Source organism: Apostichopus japonicus, chromosome 19 (genome assembly GCF_037975245.1).
Source record: "Apostichopus japonicus isolate 1M-3 chromosome 19, ASM3797524v1, whole genome shotgun sequence".
NCBI classification, from domain to species: domain Eukaryota; kingdom Metazoa; phylum Echinodermata; class Holothuroidea; order Aspidochirotida; family Stichopodidae; genus Apostichopus; species Apostichopus japonicus.
The window spans coordinates 28,690,747-28,713,850 of NC_092579.1; the positions used below are offsets into that span (position 1 = coordinate 28,690,747).

The window sequence follows — 23,104 nt, forward strand, 5'->3', positions numbered from 1 at the left end:
ACTCCCCCACCCCAACCCCTTACTCCCCACCCCAACCACTAACTCCCCCACCCCAAACACTAACTCCCCTACCCCAACCACTAACTCCCCTACCCCAACCACTAACTCCCCTACCCCAACCACTACCTCCCCTACCCCAACCACTAACTCTCCTACCCCAACCACTAACTCCCCTACCCCGACCACTAACTCTCCTACCCACCCACCCCACCCCACCCCACCCCACCCCACCCCACCCCACCCCACCCCACCCCACCCCAACTGCTTGAGATGCTACTGTGGATTCATCGAAGCACGCACGAGCTGGTGTGACTTTGTTCTTTTATTACGGGAGCGTTCCAAGACAGTTGTCACGTCTTCGTCTGTTCAAGTTCACGTGCATGCGAAGAGTTGCCCCAGGCGCGTACTTTCGAGAACCGAACCCGGGCTAGGAGTTCTATCGAAACAATGAAGTGTCACTAGAATATGTATACGGTGCCATAAACCTGTTCATTCCTTCTTGTATTTATATTAATTCAAGTAAGCACGCAAGGGTTTCACATTTTTACTATTCGTCCTTGTAAAAGGAAGCCCAAAAAAAAAAAAAAAATTGACGAGAAGTGTTTATTTGTAAAAGTCCGTCGTTCGTTCTTTTTTATTCTCAGCAGGAATATAGATACTTCAAGTTCACTGGGTTAGGCAGCAGAGCAGGCTGTAGGTTATATCAACTACAAAACTCAACCCCTGGAGATGTGTACAATTACCCTCACCGGCAAAACTCCTTACCAACAACTGCCAAACTGAAGGGAACAAGGTGAATTTTAAATTTTATTGGTTAACATCGACGAAGACTTTGGGTGGAGGGGGAGGGGGGGGGGGGAGATGGAGGAGGAGGCGTGCGAGAAATGGGTAGGTTTATCAGAGCCTGAACTTTTATTCATTAGCACTATGAAAACACAAGTCATTAAAAACTATACATTTTTTGTTAAGGACAAATCCTAGGATTGGTCTTATACTCTTTCTCAGTGTAGAAGCCTTCTCTTATGGTCCCAATCGAGGCCCCACCCTCAACCTTCCCCCTCCTCCCGGTCATTTGAAAAGTTCACTTGTTATACTTTGCATGTACTAGTTGGAAGATATCGATATCTGGGCTCCCCCCCGCCCTCTCTCTACCCCCCCCCCCCTCACACACATATCGCATGTCCGTGATGTTATGGAGGAATAATAATAATTATATTAAGTTGTGTCGCTAGTTGTATTGAAAAGGAACCCTTGTGCCCCTTTTACCGAGACCACATTAAATTCCGTTCATAGTTGGATACCCTGACCATGTGGCTACAACCATTTGATTATATACCGTACATACACAGAGAGTGAACAGTTAAAGTTACCCTCTTCATCTATCGAAACAAAATTTGTGACCTATAAAGTTCAGATGATACATTTTATTTTCATTCCCAAAAACTTGCCGACATTTATGCGTGAGAAACAGACTGGCAAGTTTATACAACTAAGGAAAAGTGTGAAAGGCGAATTCGCCCTTGAGTTGTATCGAATGGCATTTGCGTAAATGTTCGATCTTTCGTTACGTAGTGTGCGAGGTACTGTGGGCCAGTCTGACTGGCACTCCTTAGCCAAATAAATTGGTATGTATACGAATGACCACGAAGGACTCGATAACACATGCTTTGTAATAATGTGGTGGCTGGTTCGAACTTATGCCAGTCCCTGTATTTAACCACATAAAGTTAACTGTTCAAAGTTAATATAGGCTATGCAAAGTTCATCGCCGCTGTTGCGATTTTCGTGGACTTGAGGAACAGACGAGAATGTCAGTTATACCTTAATAATTCCTTGAAATAATGATTTGATGATTTATACGTACAAAATGAACTATTCAATGTTAACAGAGCTTTAAATGTCACTGGCTCATTGCTATTAGTCAAACTTGTTTCTATACACACTCTTTAATTAATTGCTAGGGGAGGGAGGGGGGGGGGGGACTGGTTGATCCTTTAAATATCAAAAGTGTCCAAACTTATATAGAGGCTGGACTCTCTAGTCTAGGACAGAGACCATTGGTCAGCTCCTCCATGCAGAAGCATGCAGAAATAAATGAAAACGTAAAAGGACAAAAACTAATGACTAAAGGCCCTCAAGAGTGATGTGTTGAGATATGAAGTTACAAAAATAAAACATGTTGTCTTAGAGTTACAGGAAAACTTACAAAAAGCAGAAGCTTGGCAACAACAACAACAACAATGAGAGCTTGACTACAGAAGTCAACGTTATTATTGTGGCAGCTTTAAAGGGGTATTCCAAACATTTAATATATATATATATATATATATATATATGTATATATATATATATATATATTTTATATATACATTTCAGACAAGAATGTTTCGAATACATCAATAGCCATATATAAGCATTGACTATTCTCAAATTTTATATGTTTTTTTTTATATTTAAATTCTTGATATACATTAAACCTGTAACGATTGAGTTGACATACCACTCATGCAGAGCAAACTTCCTTTTGAATAAAATTAATAACTGTACGTTCAGTTCGACAAAATTCCACTTTTGGCAAACGTGATCTTTAACCACGTTTATTCAGTATCAATTTTCTAAGTATATTGAGATTTAAAGATTTTGTTGTTGTTGATGATTTGCGAATTTAATAGTTTCAGATGGTATATGAGGTGTTTAAACCATATATACTGTCACCTGCGCGTAAAGAAAAAGAAAAGGTGTAAGCTACGATTTTAATAAAGAACGTCCCTTTAATTAAACACACGGTTACAAAGTATAATTTACAGTTGGGCGATCAGAAAATTCTGTATACTAACAATGAATAGCAAAGTTGTTTTGCGGTGTGTCCTATGCGCCTTGATTGCCTGTTATTGTAAATAGTAATAAAGTTACGACGCTCCCACGGTTTTGTTTAAGGTGCAAGAAAAAGGTTATATTAATTCGTTGCTATGCATGCAATGATATGCCCTGTATAAGCTTTATATGTTGAATCGTCACCGAAGACCTTTTAGCTAGCACCTCAATCGGAAAATAAAGTAAAATGGCGGACATAAAAAGTCAACTAAAATTGACATATCAAAGGGACTACACTGATATCTTCGTTATGAACAGGGTCAAGAGTCAAACCTGCAGGTTCCGGAGACATTTACATCACTGGGCCCCTCTTTTTTGAAGTTTTAATGTTTGCCTTAAAAGGTAGTCAGTATAGGCCCCAAATTATAGCAGGCTATAATTGCTATAGAAGTTATCGAAAAGTACTTTCCTGGAGGTCTTTACTCTCCAAATTGTTCTCAGACATTTCTAAGGAACATACAAGATGACAGAATGAATGTTCCAGTGAGGGAACGAAGGTTGTAATCAAAACAGTTTAAGAATTTTGACCAAAGGTGGTGACCATATTTGAATATCTAGCAGATTTTGGGCCAATACAGTATTCCTTTAAGTAAGGCTATATTATGTAAATAAGAATACATTATTCTTTATCCCATATTTCCCGAGCTCCCTTATTGAACCCGGGCCCGGGGTTGTAACCCCTCACATCCCCGCATATCCCCCCCCCCCTCATATACCCATCTCGTCTGGCCTGTTCGCCGTCATAAAAAGAAATTATTGTGATAACACATATAATGCATTTAGTGTAACATTGCTTGCCAAAATGGCCTCCGGCACGAACACAACATGTACCCTATGTAAATATTCAAAACATCGAATTCATAGGCTGTTTAAATGATTCAAACTGTGAATGATTTAAGTTTACGTCGTGTCATCCGGTTGATATCGTCACAAGGTTTCAAAATGACTTCAAAAGATGTCATGAATAATGAGATATGATATAGGTTAATATTTTGATAATCTTCTCCGATAGGTGAAATATCATAATCTTGTGAAGGATTAACTTGTACCCGCCCTCATCCCCCCCCCGCTCACCCCACCCACCCTCTTTCCTTATCTTTCATAGTAAGAGCGTACGCTGAAAAGAACATAGATTATGAGGTAATGTAATGTTATAAATATGTTGTCCGGATGACGTAATCTAAGTTATTTATAGTCAGACCGTCCATCTTGTCATAGTGTCCTCGACTATCTCGCAGGATGATATTAGGGAAATGTTTAGTCTTAATCTGTTTTCCACCAGCTATACCGGTTTCCAAGTTATTCGAATCAGCATCATACGCATATATTACTGGAAATGCTCCTTTAAATGATAAAATAGATGTTGACGTTGTATCCTATATGCAGGCCCGGCTAAATGTTAATGATAATCCCTTTGTTTTAATAAATTCCCATTGGTGCTGAAAGATATTCAAACACCAGTTGTCCTTGAAGAATTTATAATACAGTGTAAACAAGTTATATTTGAGGCTATACAATTGTTATGTTTTGTCGGTTGAGTTAACATATATGTTGCATCTGAGGAGACTGCCCTACTGGTATTTACGTAGACTAAGTAGTCCAGACGCTTTCATTGATGAGCCTAATATGTTTAAAGGGTATATATGTAAATACACATGTATAATGTTATTACATGATGCTGCGCACGAACCTCAAACAACAGCTGTGTCCTACCAATTTTTAAAAATTTGCTCAAAATCAATTAGCCTATTTTTGCCTTTATATGCTAATGATCGAGAAGTATTTATCCTTCTCTTTAGACTCTCTTTTCTATAAACAAATTGAGAGAAATTGCTTCTTTTGTGAAAGATATTGCACTGTGTGGTAATCAATCTAAGCTTACAGAAATTGCCGTTATTCCACCGGCGTATTAGACCAACCAGCCTGCAGATACAGCCTGCTCTTTGCAAATTCTCCCAAAACGCTTACGGCTCCTTAATAATCCAGGCCTCTTAGACTTGTTTACTGTAGATTTGAACGACTAAGACGGGGTCCAGAGGTCCGCAGGCCGGAACAAAAAATATTATATTAAATCCATAACGAAGCTGGTAATAAAATATCTGTAACAAAAATATACATGAAACGAAAATTCAATTTGATGATTTTGTATTATGTAGCTAGGGATGACCAGTGATTAAACGAAAGTGTACTGTAATTTGTCGATGCCGGCACAAGGCTGTGTTGTAATTACCACGAGGTGAGCTAAGAAGCTATAGCGCTATATACTTACATCCCTGGGCTGTTGACGACGATTTGAACACCCCTCGAACCCCGGGGTTGCCATCATAAGGGTAGGCCCGTTCCTGATTGGCTGTTATTGTTGTCAAGGCCATTCAACTTCAAAATAACACGTCCAAGTTTGAGCAAGGTATGCATATTTTATCGATGTGATGGTAAGTAAAATGTGGATGTAAAATTATCTCCAACGCACGTTCTATGTGATAAGCAAACTACAGAAGCTGTGACAGACCATTCTATTAAAAGATATATAGGTATATGTCAGCAATATTTGGTGATATCAACGTTCAATATAAATGAATTATTTTAAATCCAGCCAATTTTAAAATTTCAATCTGTCTCACTTAGAAAATCATATGCAAATTCTACAGTAACTTATATATATATTTTATATATATTTTTTATATATATACATATATGTTTATATAAATATAAATATATATATATATATTAAATATATATATATATATATATATATATATATATATATATATATATAATATATATAATATTTAATATATATATATATATGTTCTATGTAGGTGATGTTTAAGGTTTCCATTTCCTTTCAGTATGTAAACTTTACAGTGACATACCGTATGTAGGCATAGGAACGTGGATATATCCACGTATCTGTATGACTGTATGTATGTGTATGGTGAGAATTTATAGATCTATCCTAATTACCCCATAATTTGCTAGACAGTCCAAATTTGGTCAGCTGTTGACGAGTTTTCATTTCATTATGACTTTCATTTCGTCTGCATAATGATCGAAATATCAAATTGTCTAACGTCGGCCTTAACAATTTTTAGAGCCGTTTAATGTCTAAACAAGGGCGGTAGAGTTCCAAGATTTTAATGTTTTATTGTATGTTTTGTCATGTCAAAACTTTTGTGTGCAAACACTGGTGATCTATTAACTAAAATACCCTATTGTACTTCTCTATACATAGCAAGGGCTAAGAATGAACACGTGGAAAGCGACAGCAACATGTTACCATGCGCTATTATAGCCCACATTCTAAGCGAACGTTGCTTACCGTTGTTTACCATAAGTAATCGTTCTTAAGGGTATCCGTAGTTTAGCTCAAACGGAATCCCGGAGAATTTTGTTACCTGGTCGACCGGCTTGCTAGATGATTCACATATCCCAGCTGATCCTTTCTTTGGATATCAATCATCACCGACCGCAAATTTAATTGCTTGTTCCCCCCTGTCAACTTACTCGTACTGAACTAGTCGCTATTGGCACAATAAGCCAATCAGAAACCTTGACGTCACAATTTTGACATGGCGCAATAAGTAGAGTGTGGACGGACAAACGCACAATGTTCGACTCAACCAATCAGATACTAGCATCGTCGATTCCAGGGGTTTAACACGGCTGTCAATATTAATTTTTTACCAGCAACAGATTCCCTGCTATTTAACGGCTGTGTGCCGTATATGCTCATACAGCAAAACACTTTTTGTATCATAGGCCTATATATAATATATATATATTTTTTTCTTTTTGTGAAAAATACGTTTCGAAAATTGGGAAGCTTCGACTGTGGAAAGATACATAAACAATTTGCGTGGTTCGTACCAGTATCAATACTGTTTGTATGATCAGGGCAAGTTGATTTTGTTTACTCGAATATGATTATTTCTTTAATTCCTTCGATCTTTCGAAGCTGAAATTATTTTCAAAATAGAAAATGTGACGATTTCTTGGCTTAGATCTTGCCTATAGTACCAGTTATCATCGAAACAAAAAGTTGAAACATCTACTGAGAACTTGAACCATTGTCATAGAGTCACATAGTACAGTCCCGATTTAAAGAATGGATCACGACACATGTTTGAGACCGAGGGGAGGGGTCGGGGGTCAGATCAATGCTTGGTGGTGGCGAAATTGCTGGCAGCACCAAGCCCGTGTAAAGATCATTGTTGAGAATATTATTGGGTTGGCCATGCCCTATTCACACCCCCCCCCCTTCCACTGGTGTCGACATGGTGCTGATAGTTTATACCACAAATAGACGAGTTTTCTGTGCCCAGGTTATATCTTGGGTTATTTTGGGAAACTTACAAGAACACGCGAAGTATAAGATTATCTATTGAGAGAACTACAAATACTGGAATATAAATAATATCACCATAATCACGTGACCACAGTCCCAAAGTAAGAACGGCTGGAGATTTGAGAATGGAGTCATTTTGGCGTTGATAATGGCTTGTTTGCGTTTGGTACTCGATGGCTTTCTGAAGTTTTTTTTTCGCATGACATTTATTTATGGTCCCGTACACGTAAAATCTTGCTAATAGTGATGCAAGAGTTATGCAGTTTCTGTTTTAAGAGATAACGATTTGGAGGATTTTCGAAGTTATTGATCCCTTGTATTGGCGTGTCCTACTACTACTAGTTTGAAACTGTTTTCACCCAAGTCCAATGTTCTCTCGCAGATGAGTAGGGATCAATGTACATCTTTCTAGAAATTTCCCTTTCCGAAGGTGAAGATAGTCTGCATTTGTGAGCAATCAGTTGCATGAAGCTGATCAATAAACATATTGACATTAATCTGTTTTTTTTTTTGGTATAGTATGCTACGGTATGGTCATGATGGTGTGGTATGGTATGGTACGGTATGGCATGGCATGGTAAGGTACGGTATGGTATGGTAAGGTATGGTGTGGTATGGTATAGTATGGTATGGTACCGTGTGGTACGGTATGGTATGGTGTGGTATGCTATGGTATGGTATGGTATGGTATGGTGTGGTACGGTATGGTATGGTATGGTATATGGTGTGGTGTGGTATGGTAAGGTAAGGTACGGTTCGGTATGGTACGGTATGGTATGGTATGGTATGGTACGGTGTTGTACGATATGGTATGGTATAGTAGACATGCATGCATTACGTAGGGTATAGGCTATTTAGGATATTAATACCCAACATAAGGTTTACGAAGATAGTTACTCCCCGGCCCCTAACCCTATCTCGAAATTATAGTTGCGTTACTGGTCATGGTGATGTTAATACTAATTATACCTTAATATGTTAAGGGAATGTTGAAGAAACAACAGGGTACTAAAGCTGTTCTCATTTCTAACTGCTTAAATTGCCTAGTAGCATCAATGATATTTCAGAGGAAGAGAACAGGTGAAGGGGTATCATCCTCTCTCTCTCCACCTCCACCTCTCTCCTCCCACCTCTCCCTCTCTCTCTCTCCCTTCCGCCCATCCTTCACCCGTATACTTATGTCCAAAAGAATTAACGATGAACATCAAATATCAGAAACAAATTACTAAACAGGAGCTATTGGTAGAAGAGCAAATATAATAACAGCAAACAAGGGTAAGAAACAAGCAAACAAATATCAGACAAGGGTCACATGAAGTTGACAAGCTCTCGTGTGAGGCTTATGTTCTTTTTAATTTACATTGTCACTGTTTCTGTTATAGTAGTTAGTACATCAGAGCTTCACATGTACCATATAATCACTATTTTCGTAATTATTTTGGTTCCCAATATTTTCCGACTTTTTACCTATCTTAATCGTATCCGTTTGTAAAGTACATCTGTTTTGGAAGAGGAAATTTGCCCTTAAACACCATTCCAGTATCCATCCGGTGAACTTGCCAAACGGTGAAATTGGTTTGGCTGACGCAGTCTGTATATAGTACAGAAAGTGCTCCACTGAATATAGACCCTATAGTTAGGCTTACGGGCTGCACTAAACTAGGGAGCTGATTGGATTACGACAAGCAATAGAATTAAGGGGATATTCCTGTCAGAGATTACATCATTTGTTATTTTGTCATTATATACTTTAATTATGACCGCGGTATATATCTACCGAACTTTCAAAAACGGCTGGTCATGCGTTTATTGCAATGTTCCGTGCCACGAACATGTATAGTACCACGGATATGCCACGAATAGTGCCACGAATATGTATAGTAGAGAGATGATCATGTTATTTTGGAGGAAATATATCTATAAATTTCTAACGGCAATAATCTACCAATGTTGCAGTCTTGCATGTTGGAATCGGGACGGGTTAGCTTAGAACTAAGGCGTCGAGGGCACCAAAAGGTGCCGAAGCACGATACCGATACCCTGATACCGATACCCTGACACCGATACCCTGATACCGATACCCTGATACCGATACCCTGATTCCGATATCCTGATACCTTGATACCGATATCCCTGTGGTCGCCACATACGTCAGTTTCATGTGTCCTGCTTGTTTCAAGGCCCATAGCCGTCGGTTGAATCACTGGACACCGAGTAGTAATTTATGTCCCATGGTCCGTCTCTTCAGTACGGGACGGCAAAAGCATGATGCACTTATTAGCTTCACAATGTAACTCTGTCCTAAGCTTACTTGAGATTTATATCGAAGAAAGTAAATCATGGTTACCGTATGTAAAAGTTTAATTGTGAACGTATATGCAACCTGGGAGCTATAATGCAACTTCTAAAAAAAAATTCACATACACGCAGAAAAGGGTTTGTTTTTGTTTCCCCTTAAAGTGGTAGGAAGACATATTACTTACGTACCCCCCCCCACTTCCTCCCCATATTCAAATAAATTTTGAATCATATATTGATATAACATTATCATAGACTACATCGAACACATTCTCAGTGCATGAGAAGAATTCATGAATAAACAAAAATTAATTCATACGAAGTATGCATGGCGCTTACAAACTACCTTACTGTTATACTTTTTTCTATTTTCCCACTCTTCTGAAATCTTCGGCAGCCTTTTGCACGCAACACGCTAATTACCCAGTCAACTAGTACGTCAATTCGTGACAATAATTGGCAAATCTTTTGTTACATTTCAAATTGATTCTTTGCAGTTCGCAGTTGAGTCACGCAAGGGTAGCGGTAAACATCTATTATCAAAACTTAGTCTTTGATAAGCTTCGATGGGTCCTTTGTAGTTAACTGCAAATTTCTGCAAGCCTGTTCCGGTACCGTCACACGCAACATATAGGTTGTTTGCCAATAACACCTTTATTTTATTTTTTAACCTTCTTGTTGCAATCAGTTCTCATTTCAAATATATTCTACCATTGAACTGCCGAGTTTTCTGGTTCCATTTCTACTTTCCCCTCCCCCTCCCCTCGCCTCCCCTCCCCCTTAAAAGGATTTCGTTCCTTCTCTCTTTTCGGTTCCCGTGGAACGAGGGAGAGAAGCACATTGCTTTGAGGCTGTGTCCTAAAAAAGTATTCTGAAACGGTTCAAGTTATCAATCCCAAGACGCGGGGGTGGTGTGTTTGCTATAAACGTGAGCTACATGGTTCATGCTGAACTATTTTCTGTAAGGATGGATTGCGGAGGGGGGGGGGGGGTTGCGTGTGGAAGTGTCTCTGTTTATCACTATCAAACTAGCATCCCACAGTCTTTTTGCTTAAGAATATCCTATTATACTCTTAGAAATTTGCTTTCACGTTTCGTGAGCGGGGGTAGGGAGGGGTGGGGGGGGGAGGAGGGGCATAGAATCAGACAAGATTACAAACAGCGGTATATGTGTCGTAAAACAATGCAAGAAATCCCCCCCCCCCATGGGCATCCGTTGCCCCTTCCTTAAAGAAAAAAATTATTAAATTATTAAATTATTCAAAAAATAACCGATGCTCTCCCCGTCGTTTTCTGGGATACTGGCCAATTTCTCTAAAAGATCCCCTCCCCATGGGTCGAACAGGGTCACCCCCCCCCCATTATAAACCCCTATCGTTTGAGGTATACCGCCTCGTCCGAGTCGGAAAGGGACGTTAAGTTGCAGTCCTGGGAGGATGCATGGCTGCAAAATTTACACGTCTGCCCATGGAGCTATAATCTGTTTATAGCTCCATGGTCTGCCTGCACACGTTACTTCTCTGACCACTCTTTGGTCGGACACAGATAGATTTGTTATCAGCCGGTGTTCATTCATTCTCACATGGATATATATATATATATATATATATGGTTTCAGACAAGCTCAAGTTCTATTAGCTTCCTAACCCTTGTGAAAATACTAAACTACTAATAAAATAAAAGACCTGTTTAGTTGATTTATTCATTTATTTACTCATTTAATTTTCATTTAATTAATCATTTAATTATTCATTTAATTATCATTTAATTATTTCATTCATTCATTTATTAATTAATTAATTAATATTTTCGTATTCAGTGTAGCCTATAACACCTTTTTATAACCAATAACGGTGTATCGCTAATGAAGCTATAGCATGCATATGAACCCCCCCCCCCCCACAAACCGCGGAACTACTGAAAGTAAAACTTGCGTGCGTGTATATAACCGACACGGTATAACGAAACTTGTTATCTCTGGCGCAATGTGTTTCATCAAATCTACACAAATTTGTTCACGGGCTTTTCGTTGTTGTTAATACAATACAAAAAAAGATCACCTTGGCATTCATACCAATATACGAATCCCTGCTTTGCTAAATCGATCCTTTCTTACCTACCACCATGGAGTCTTGTTCCCTCAGCAAGTCAACATGTTAGTACACAATAGGCCGATAGAAATGACACAAAGAGTACCGAATTGGATATCTGACAAACAAACTTACCTATGAACAAGGGCAAACACGGGAAAAAAAAGGAAAAAAAAAAAACCGCTTCAGGTATAAATAGAGTGTTTTTTAAAAAACAGATAAACCCTTGGGTTTACAAAAAAAAAAAAACTGGTAAATCGTGAAAACAAGGCCTTCAAAAAGAGGCCTATATACATGTACTCAATATAGGGTACACAGCATCTCAATAACCCCTTTTGTTCAGTTATTAAAAATCCCCCTACACCATGAAAGAAATACGTGATGGTCATTCAAAGCCTTCAATAACAACCAAATTTGTTGAATACTGTTGTGAAAAACACGATTAAGTGAACGGGTACTATTGACATTTTTTGGGGGGGGGGGGGGAGGATATAACTTTTGTACATATGTTATTGACCAAAAAAAGTGCTAGGTAATAAATAAAAACAGTTTATTTATAAAAAAAAAATTGTTTTCGAAATATATTCCGGTTGTGATATGTGGGAATTTAGGTCCCGACCGGAGAAGAGTTGGTGGTTTGTCGGCCAGATAAAACTCAGAAAGGAAATAGAAGAAGGAGTTTTAGGGCTTTGTTTTATGTATGTTGTAGATACGGTAAAAAAAGATAAGTTAAGGATAAGAAAAGAAACCTCTGCTATCAGTACAGATTTGAATACTTGAGAAATCATCATGAATACATTCTGAGACTCACCAATTGGAAACGGCTGAACTAGTTATAGTCTATAACACAAAGACCATTATAGAAGTTCCCTATATGTAGATAAACTCAATTGGAGAATATACAACACCTAGTTTATGGCCTCAAATAATTGTCGACAATGCATAGAGGGTAGGAGGGGAATATACAGGACCCTCCCTCCTCCCCCCCCGCATACACCACCCCACAAAATTGATCAAAATTGTATCATTTATAAGCCTATTATTATTTTATTATTTGGTGATTATCTGGACTGCGTTCTGCACGCTAGAATCACCTGACGGCTGACAGTAACGAGCGGATGCTAAGTATTGTACGTCGGCTGCTGACTGGTAGCGAAAACTCGGCGAGTCTGTTTCAGCCACCGATAAAATAAAGTCGGCCGCCTGAAATATGAACAAAAAGGAGATCGATAGTTTGTTTCATTTTATTTTATTAAAGAATTACGCTCGCATATAATTATTGCGAGGCAACGAGCCGAGTGTATAATTGACTTGCAGTCTCTTCATTGCTAATAATGCTACTTCTCACTTTAATTTTACCAGGGCTGTATAGTCTAGTCCATGCACCAAATTCCGTGCCGGGTCCGGGTCCCACTACAGCCCGAGTCTGATCCGGCGTGTCCGATCAAACCTATAGCATTCCACTATATCATTTGCACATGACAAAAGCAATCAATGACACCAACTTAAAATATTCTTCCTTGTACAAGTTCATTCTCACAACAGACTTTACCAGTCAGTTAGTGAGGAAATATGAAGACAACTTAATTGAGGTTCCGTATATAGTTAAAAATGTGAAACCAACCCAGAACAGATGTTATAGTTGTTGTCACGAAAAAGGAAAAAAAATCAAGAAAGAACACATTGTACTATGTAGACTTTACTCACTTAATCATATTGACTCCAAAATTCATCCAACCTCAAAGAACTGCATATCCTATTCTTAGTATTATCCTATTGGCTATTGTTTGTATATTAAAGATATACTGAAGTCGAATTGTTATGGAAAAAGACATATTTTGATACCACGGTACATGCTCTATAAAGCACATTGCATTTTGTTGATGGAATTATGGTATTGCTCACAACAGTATCATTTTTAATGATATCATTCCCCCCCCCCCCTCCCAAAAGAAAATCATTGTGTGGTCTCGCTTGGCCTCGGCCACCGAGTCCAGGTTAAGTCCCACTCTGTGATGAGCCCGAGTCCTATAGTCCTGACCCCGAGTCCTTCAACCCTGCAGGGTACTTTACTCAACATACTGGTGCAATGTTTGTACGGCAGAATTTTTTTCTTCTTTTTTTTTTAGAACAACAGAACGCCGCAAGTAATGAAAAGTGTCAGTAGTTAAGAGCAATAACGAGTTCAGCCTATATTCTTGTAAGCAAATACCAGGCTTAGACTAGCTACTTCTGCTATAGAAAGAAGTGCATGAATTAGGTCGTATCGGCTAAACGTTAATGTACGCTCTCAGTAGTTTTAAATATCTGTTATGATATATTATACGTCAAAAAAATTGAAAAACACAGTTGCTATTTTTGAAGCACTTTTGGTGACGATGGGGTTGGGGAACGGAATGGCGAATGTGGTGGGGATGTGGGTGGTGGTGGGGGTGGTGAAAGGCTGGTAAAGGTAATGGGAAGATAGGACTTGAAGAGGGAAAATTTGTAATCGCTAGGAGAGGAGGGGTGAACGGTAAGGTGGTTGGAGAAACAGGATGGCGAATGAGATGGGGAAGGCTGGAAATGGAAGGGAGCGAAGACAGGGAGGAGAGGCAGAGAAGGGAGGGAAGGATCATAGGGACAGGATGGGAAGGGAGAGGAATGAAGGGGCCGGGTGGGAGCAGAAATGTTTACCTCTTCTGGCTGTTTTACGTGGTCTCCAACCAATGATTGTTTCACGAATTCCATCCACTTGTCTTGCATTTTCTTGGTTACGTCATCAACGTTTCCATTCACAAGAACCTTCTCGGTTCGGCCATTCACAAAGATGTCTATTGCATTCTTGGTGCAGACAGCTGACAGTTGCACAACCGAGACCCTGAAGAGAATATTAAACATATGAAAGTAAGCTGATATTAAAAATGATAAAAATTGAAATTAGAATTCAATTATTGAAGTTTCGATAAAATATGTTATTATCCCCTTTTTTTATCTTTATTCTTTATTTTGCCAGAGTTTCAGCGGAAGCAATCAGTTTTTGAAAATAACCCCTTATGTTAATACTTCTTATTAGTATGAATATCACTAACCATATATTGAAAGGCCGCAATACGGACGCCTGGCATTCAGAGAGTCCTTCTAAGGCCACTTTTGATGCGACGTAACAATCTGAAAATGGCGATGCTGTTCAAGCATTAATTAAAAAGAAACAGAAAATAACTCAATTGTTGTATAATTAAATTACAGAATGATGTTGTTACAGATGTCAATAAGGAGATGTTTAAACTGACTTCTCCACAACTCTGCCCTGCTTTTCCCTGCTCTTGCCCCACCTCTTGCCCCACTTCTTCCCTCCTCCTTTATCATAAAATTGCACCCTTACTAAAATTATATACGTAAATATTACAACAGCAATGAAATTTGAGGTTACACAATGGACTTATTAAATGGGTGCGAAAAGTATATATATATATATATAGGTCAACACTATATATATCATTTCTTAAATAGCTTAATGTAATTGCTGAGATCAATAATCCGAATGGATTTGGAGACACACGTAAGACGAACTTATAACCTGCTTTGTCTTCTCAACACCCCAACATTTCCCTCTTCTACTCCGGTTCATTCAGTCGTGGGCAAAAGGGCATGCATAAACGAGAGGGCAAAACTTGTATAATTGATGGCGCTATTCACATATGTATTGACAATTTCAATAGATTCTACAGACATTTACTCGAAAACAAAACGATTGCGGTTTTTAAATAAATATATCGTTGTCTATTACACACACATATATCTATATATATATACATATATCTATATATATATAAATATCTATATATATAAATATATATATATATATATATCTATATATATATATATCTATATATATATACATATATCTATATATATATATATGAATATAAATATATATAAATATATATATATATATATATATATATATATATATATATATATAGAACAAATAAGTATAGTTAATAACTTATCTAAATTTTCTTACCAATTAAACAAGAACCCGAGCTTATATTTATTATTCGACCAGATTTTCTTGATTTCATCGACGGAATAATGAGTTGCATCAGTCGTAAATGACCAAAGAAGTTAACTTCAAAAGCATCACGCACTCTATCCATGTCGATAACTTCAATGGCTCCCATTGTAGTGGCAACCGCGTTATTAACTACAAATGAAGAGAAGAAGTAACCATATATGTTGGTATTGTTCATATACATTACGCCATCGACACATGTATCAACTGCAAACATAAGTAGGAACATTGTTTTTGTATTGTTCAAGTCGTTTATAGCCGATACAGTTACCTCTATATAGGGTATTAACACGGCCGCTGATTTTACATGCTTTAATGACGTCATGCCCTCTCACTGACCAATAGGCTCAATGGGTCCGAATGCAATCCACACGTACATTGTTAATGGAAGGGCAGACCAAATTTCCTCTCTTTCCGAGTTACTTACAGCATAGATAGCATTTTGTTTTATCAGCCGACATGTCCTATACCCATACACCGTATGATAACAGATGGCTTAGAATTTCATGGCACTTATAAATTTATCTAGCATCACGTTTTTTTAGATTTGTAGTCAGAGGTGTTGAAAGATTAGTATATCCCTTTTTGTTGAGGGCGCTTCCTTCTTTCATCGACGAATTTTCTAAAATGCTCCTTGTTTTTCTAACCATCAATAATAAGTCAACGTCATCCTCTTCAACATCGAAGCATCAAACATAATTATAATGCATAAATAAATGCCATAAAATGCTTATACTTCAGTAAATATAGGTCCATATAGGGACTTTTCCCAGACAAATGCATCATCGTTAATATTAAAGATATATATCAACTTTACTCTAATTGTGGTATGGTACACCTTCATAATAGATACGTGTTTGATGACCCATGACAGAGAGTTTCGAGTTTAATATTACATGACCAATATATGTATGTTTAAGTATCTATATCTAGCAAATATTTGAGCAGAGCCCTAAGGTTTGTCATTCAATGTATTTTTCTTTATTGGGGGTGGGGGGGGGTGGGGTTGTTACTTCTTACAACTACATGATTGTACTGTCCTTTATATAGGCCTATTCGTAGCCAGAAAACTTACTGAGAATATCCACGTGACCATCTTCATCCAAGATTTGACGTGCAGCCTCTTCTATGCTCTGTGGTTTCGTCAGGTCAAGTTCTTTGATGAATAGAGTTTCGTTTAATAAGGACCCTGCCGCTGTTTCCATGGTGTCCTTCTCGTCGAGCGCCCTTACAGTTGCCCACACTTTGTACCGTTTTTGCTCGTCGGCTGCGAAGGTTTTAGCGATGTCACATCCCAGACCGTAAGAGCACCCCGTGACGAGGACTACTTTTTGTGACGTATTATTAGCCATGCTGGGTTCTAATAATGATTTGCTAAGGGGGTGTTGGGAGAGGAGAGGTTTGGGGAAGAAAAGGAAAAGGAAATGATGAATTGATGGTATTAGGAGAGAGAAAACGACACTGTACAGTCACAATATCGAGTCTCCCTACCCACAGCTGATGCATGTATGTTTATACCTGCATACGAAATAATACGGGTCCCTGCAAATGACGTCATTCCTGAATATTCATTAGTGGTGATCCCACCTCGATCGTCAGTCGGGTGTAAGACACAAGTCGAGGGAGGTTTTGAATTCAGTAGGGGGAAGAATTGTTTCATTGAAGCTCGGTAACTCGTGACCCTACCTAAATCAAATGGCGGAATTTAGAAGCACCCCCCCACCCCCTCCCCCCCCCATTTTACACACACCTTTTCGTCAAACTTGGAGTTAAAATGTAAAAATATTGAGATAGCTTCGAGACACTTAATTTTGCTATGTCCTTACTGAGCCACCAATAATTAATATATATCAAAATATTCCCTACCCAGTCTAGCTTATAAAACGTCAGACATCACATCATATAGGAGCGTATATATTTATGTATGTGTGTGTGTGGGGGGGTGTATGTATGTATGTGTGTGTTGCGGCTCATTGTTGACTCGTATTTTAACTCGGTCTATTATGCTTTGTATAGAATAGCCTGTGTTCAGGGGAATTACTTTATTCTTGTATACTGCTTCATCACGATGACCTCATACAAAATGCGTTCTTATAGGCATAAAAGAAACTTTTTGTTTTTAATCTGTTCGTATAAATTTGTATATCCTCGGCAGGAATGAGAATGAAGCTTGTATGCATAAACCTATAGTAAATATAACATGCTGTTGTGTGAGAGCTTGAAGCGCCTTGCTATTGCATAATCTTACGTAATCGGAAACAATAGTACCATCAGACAGTGTCGTACTCTTTATTGCTGATAAAAACTTTAACATATTTGTAATTTTATTACTTCGTCCAGACCATAGCAAAGCCAACTGTTAAAAAAAGCGTAAATGTTTGAGTTTAAAGTTGGCGATAACATGTCATTAGAATCATTACAGGCGCAAACTACACCCGTCCCCCATCCCCCTCCCTGCACCCCACTACCAATCCTCATTCTTCCTCTTCAAGCTATCCTGAGTAGTTTGTCCTCGCCCTTGTTTGTTAACGGAATATCCTCTGATTAGCGTCACCACATTTAAAAATGTCTTTAAACGACTTCAATTTTCTCTGATCATTTAACCCCCCCCCCTCTCCCCAACCCCACACTCCACGATATCCTTCCATCCTAATGTAGGATGCAACGATCTGTGTTCTATTTAATTGATACTTACTGAGTCTTCCAACCTAAAGTATATTTTTTCCGAATGGAATAGTTAAAGTTCACAGTTTTATGTAATAAATTTCTAAGAATCTCTTTGTCAAAGCATCGTATTTATCGGCCTCTTCCGATTAGCGTATACTTAGGGTTAAAAGAAATCAGCCGGGTGCAGGCAGTAATGATATTATTAACTATTAGGCTTTATGTATTTTTCAGTTTAAATCTCATATAGAACGAATTACCAGGTCCTCCTGGTTACATCATCATTTACCGCCCCCAATCATGCCCCACCCTTCCTCAACCTCACACTCTCCGCTCCTCTTACACCTAATGCATGAGATATTCTCGTAAACCGTGTTGACCGAGGTCCCTCATTAATCTAATACATGGGAGGAACTCGCTACTTTCTTGCTTATCCGCATATTCCAAACTTTTTCCAAGAAAAGAGCTACAGTACGGTACCTATTACTCAGAAGTTATGTAAATAACTAAAAAAAAAAGCCTCCCTCCTCGTACAACGCGATGATCTATGTCCCTCATTAATCTAATGCATGGAGAAACTCTCAACTTTAAGCATATTCCAAAGTTTTTCCACGAAAGAGCTACAGAACAAACTACACACAAATTATGTAAATGTCACTAGACGGCTTCCGTAGTGACATCGTTTTTTTGTCCAAATTTGAGTTACCATCATATCTTTAATCTGCTTTTCATACATATCTTTTAATGTGATTGTTATAATGACCACATCTTATAACTTTTGAGTCGTATTTCTGTATCCAGAGAAATCGTCTCGCTGAGATATAAAGAGATGAATTTTCCGTACGTTTTCACGGTAGGCCCCTCCGTTCAAGGTCAATGCACGACTATAACATTAGGTCCACTCAGTACGGATTTTGGTCTCCATTTGCCACTATTACAGCAAACCCACCCGAGCAACGTATCTACGGTGTCTCTTAACGGACATCATTAGTAACAACGCCGAAATTATTTTTATTCTCTTTGGTGTCATTTTAAAAGTATTTCTGATTACATTACGTACAGATTCGCCCTCCCTCCTTTTCTATGAGAAAGGTACATATGTGAAACAGGACAATGACCGTGATAAAATCAATTTCAAGATTACTAGCGATCAATTCGCTCAATTTGTTAAAAAAAAAAAAGGTTGAAAAGTGTCATGAATTCCTCCTCATTCATTCATTTTATTTCAGCATGTTGAACGCTCGCGAAAACATGTCATGACGAATCATTACAGACGCTCGACCAAACAACAGTATCGGACAGTATTTTATCACCCTCCGTTCCATTTTTTAAGAAAAAATGACGATTTAAACATTGAACACTTCTATCGCTTAGCAAACAACTTCCGAGGAACAATACAAAACCGGAAAACATTTATGACTAACAAAGGCTTCAAACTGCTTTGAAATCTCGTATCACTGGCAAAAGGCGTTTTACTAGGTTTGATAAAACGCCCAGTGACAGCTTTGAAAAGTGACAGAGTTCCTAATTTTTGTTTTATCTGAGCATTTTTAAACGCTCGTGATAACACGCCCTAACAATTCTTTACTGACACATACCCAAACCTTCCCCCCCCCCCACCCCGCTGCCACTTCTGTTTCTTCTTGTTAACCTATTTTGCTGTCATTTGGTTCTGTTAAAAAGAACACACTTAATACGTAAATCAATTATCTTTAAATAAATAGACACACGTATGAAATGCATCGTTGTTACCACCCAAAATTTAGACTTTTGATCTTTAGCCTCAAAAAAGTCAAAGTTTCACCTGACGATGTTACTATACCTTTTATCACAAACTTTGACTTTCTTATCTCTATAAAAACAAATGAAAGACTCACCTTTTCGTGGTAACCCTAACAGACCCGTCTTTGCGATGTAAGTGTGGACACAATACACACCTATTTATATATATATATTTAACAGAGGCTATATACATATATGCGTGTGTGTGTGCAGGTATATCTATATAGAGAGAGAGAGAGATGTGGAGGGCTAATGTTACCAGCACAACTTGAATTTGTTCATCTTACAGGAAACGGGAGAGAGCTAAAGAATGCCGAAGTGTACTTCAAGCCCTTATTAACTGAAGCAATCCAATCACAGGAGAGCATGCCACCCGACTTTGCTGGTAACGTGACGGTTGTTACATTCCGTGGTTACAATGGCTGCATTGAGGCAAGTGATACAAAGACCATCTATATACACATTCAGGGTGTGTTATTCTTGCGTCAAATGGCGTACCATGGAAGGGAAGGGAGAGGGGGGGGGGATGGGTGGTCTATCCACCAAAAGTTGGTTGGGACACATTGGGAAAAGGGAATTAAAATTCCAAACATTTGGAGTCGACGGGATATACATGTCGATCAGTGACGTAAACCAGATGGAGGTACAAGAGAACGGTTAAACATCATGAAGGTGTGGACTTGGGGGTTGGGTAGACTTGGTAGGGGGGTCAGGAGGGTGGAAGAGCTTATCTAGGCTGAAGCACCAGCTTAGAGTTTGGAATGGGCATGATCTCACACCTATTGGTAGAAACACAATCGTGAAGCAATCAGCCAACTCGTTTTCCCTTTTCAGGTTCTGCCTAGCCCTCCAAAAGATTTTATTAACAAGATCAAAAGTACTATTTTTGATTTTATTTGGAACTGGAAAACTGATAAAGTAAGGAGACTAACTATGTATAACCCCATTGAAAAGGGGGGTTTTAAAATAATATATGTTCACAGCTTTGTTGGTGCTCTCAAAACCTGTTGGGTCAAGCGTTATTGTAATAATGCCAACACGGGGTAGTGGAAGCTCTTTTATTTCATTCCTCTCTGTCGCCGTCCGGTAAAGAGTTGCTTTTTAATTTTAATTTTTATGACCAGGATATTTCCTGTATTTAAAAATACCTTCATTGGACAAATTTGTATGGTTTGGAGTAAGCTTAGCTACCTTTAATAAACCTTCGGAACACTTGGATGAGCAAATCCATAGGAACAATCATTTTTTATTAGAATTGATAATACCATTGTTTATGACAAAAAGCTTTTACGACGCCGGGTTACTGTTTGTTAGGGATATGTTTTTGCCAGATGGGAAGCAATTTTCCTTTCATGCTTTTCGAACCAAATTTAAACTTTTAATGTATCCCTCCACTCGTTTTTATGGGATCCTTTTTGCAATTCCTAGAAATTGGAAGGATTCCCTCAGTTTTGTAAACGATGACGGGGACCAGCAAGATCACCGTTTCAATCTTTATGTCTCGCAAGTCTTAATTGTTGCAATTAGTCTACCCTCACCTTATTGACTCTATTTAACTTCCACCAAAAGCCTGCGCTAAGTTGAGCTTTACTTTTAACTTCTCACAGGGACGATTGGTTAACTATATTAAAGATTCCTTCCCGTACGCTTTCTAAAGCTCAAATCCAATATTTCCAGTTCAGGTTTCTGCACCACCACATCTTAGGAACCAATCGGCTTTTGCATTTAATGAACAAGGCGTCTTCCCCGATCTGTACCTTTTGAAATAATGAGGATAAAACCATTGAAAATTAATTCTGGTCCTGTCATGTGACGTCTAGTTCCTTGTAGATTGCGAACAAACAATTTTTTGGAAGACAGTTTATCTGCTCAAGAGAAGAATTTTTTCTTCGGCAAGCTTGTAGCTGGTTATGACCCGCTGAAGTTTTTTATCCTCCATATCAAATACATTTTCAATTGTAAACAATTCGGGCAACTCTGCTGATAAAACGTTCTAGTTGTGAGTATATGTGTTGCCAATGATATGTAACATAATGTCAGAGTTGCTTTTCTGGTTATTTCCAAGCTGTTAATATTGTATATTTTGTAGAATTTGTTTATTTATAAAAAGAAAAAAAAATCCACAATAAATTGTAAATAGACTAAAAGGAAGAAAACTGTGTGGTGTCTATTCAGAAAAAAAAAATCACATTGAAGTTGGTTTTCCATTTTCCAAGCTGTATAAACGTTGTCTACAAGTACATATGTATATATATTATAATTTTGTATATTCATCACTGTTTTATACAATGACATTGTCATTAAACTAAATTAATACTTATCATATCATTTCATTCATTCATTCATTCTTCAGGGAGTCTTCTACATTGTTAAGCTATTTTATGCTTTATAGAAAAACTTCCTTTCACATAGTATATTTGCACGTGAAAAAACAAAATAAATCAAGTCAAATATATAATAATTATTTCTAAACAGTAACAGTGGTAAGTGCTCTGTACTTGGAATGTAAGAGGGAGTTAAATTCTAGACAAAGAGTTTTCTTTGTCTAGAATTTAACTCCCAGAGGATGTATTGATTTGCTATTTCTTTTCCTCATTTTGCAGTTGAAATAGTAGAAAAGCCTATCATTTCTCAATTAACAGTTACTGTGGCTCAGTTGTTATGTTGTATAATTTTGCATATTTATTATTGTTTTGTACAATGAAATTGTCAATAAACTAAAAAAAAAATAAGACAAACTCCATGTCTTGAGTTCAAACACCAGAGTATGCATTTGGTTTTTAATTTATTTGCTTCCTTATGTTGTGAAGATTAAATATTAGAAACGAGCATTAATTTTCAACAGTTCTAGTGGCGCAGTTGGTAGTGCTCTGGACTGGAGAGAGACAGACAAACTCAATGTCTCCGGTTCGATTCCCAGACAGAGCATTATGATTTTTTGCTCTTTTACTGATTTCATTCTGGACCCTGAAGTTTAAATATTAGAAACGAGCATTA

General features: G+C 38.0%; 2 protein-coding genes across 3 annotated transcripts in view; one reads left to right on the plus strand and one right to left on the minus strand.

The window, feature by feature from the left end:
• The window catches only part of LOC139959340 (kynurenine 3-monooxygenase-like), a 108,950-nt gene extending 86,080 nt beyond the window's left edge, over positions 1-22,870 (plus strand). The window contains exons 15-16 of one of the 2 annotated variants that reach the window (XR_011789989.1): positions 645-793; positions 20,397-22,870. The gene's annotated coding sequence lies outside the window, so the exon portion shown is untranslated. The remainder of the gene's footprint in view (positions 1-644; positions 794-20,396) is intronic. The other variant, XR_011789990.1, reaches the window with a different exon arrangement.
• Positions 12,086-20,410, minus strand: LOC139959341 (retinol dehydrogenase 8-like). The gene is made up of 6 exons (XM_071956831.1): positions 20,203-20,410; positions 16,737-17,035; positions 15,614-15,793; positions 14,679-14,772; positions 14,284-14,467; positions 12,086-12,810 (listed from the first exon to the last, which is right to left on the minus strand). Exons 1-6 carry the CDS (start codon positions 20,298-20,300, stop codon positions 12,658-12,660), a joined length of 1,008 nt encoding a protein of 335 aa, XP_071812932.1. The 5' UTR covers positions 20,301-20,410; the 3' UTR covers positions 12,086-12,657.
• Positions 22,871-23,104: the final 234 nt, after the last annotated feature.

Bases quoted from the DNA above. Each gene is read 5' to 3' on its own strand.
- LOC139959341 (XM_071956831.1), bottom strand. From the start codon at position 20,300: ATGTATATAGCCTCTGTTAAATATATATATATAAATAGGTGTGTATTG. The intron at 17,036-20,202 runs GTGAGTCTTTCA...ACACCCCCTTAG, and splicing joins GTTAGGGTTACCACGAAAAG to CAAATCATTATTAGAACCCA. The intron at 12,811-14,283 runs GTAAACATTTCT...TTCATATTTCAG, and splicing joins ACGTAAAACAGCCAGAAGAG to GCGGCCGACTTTATTTTATC.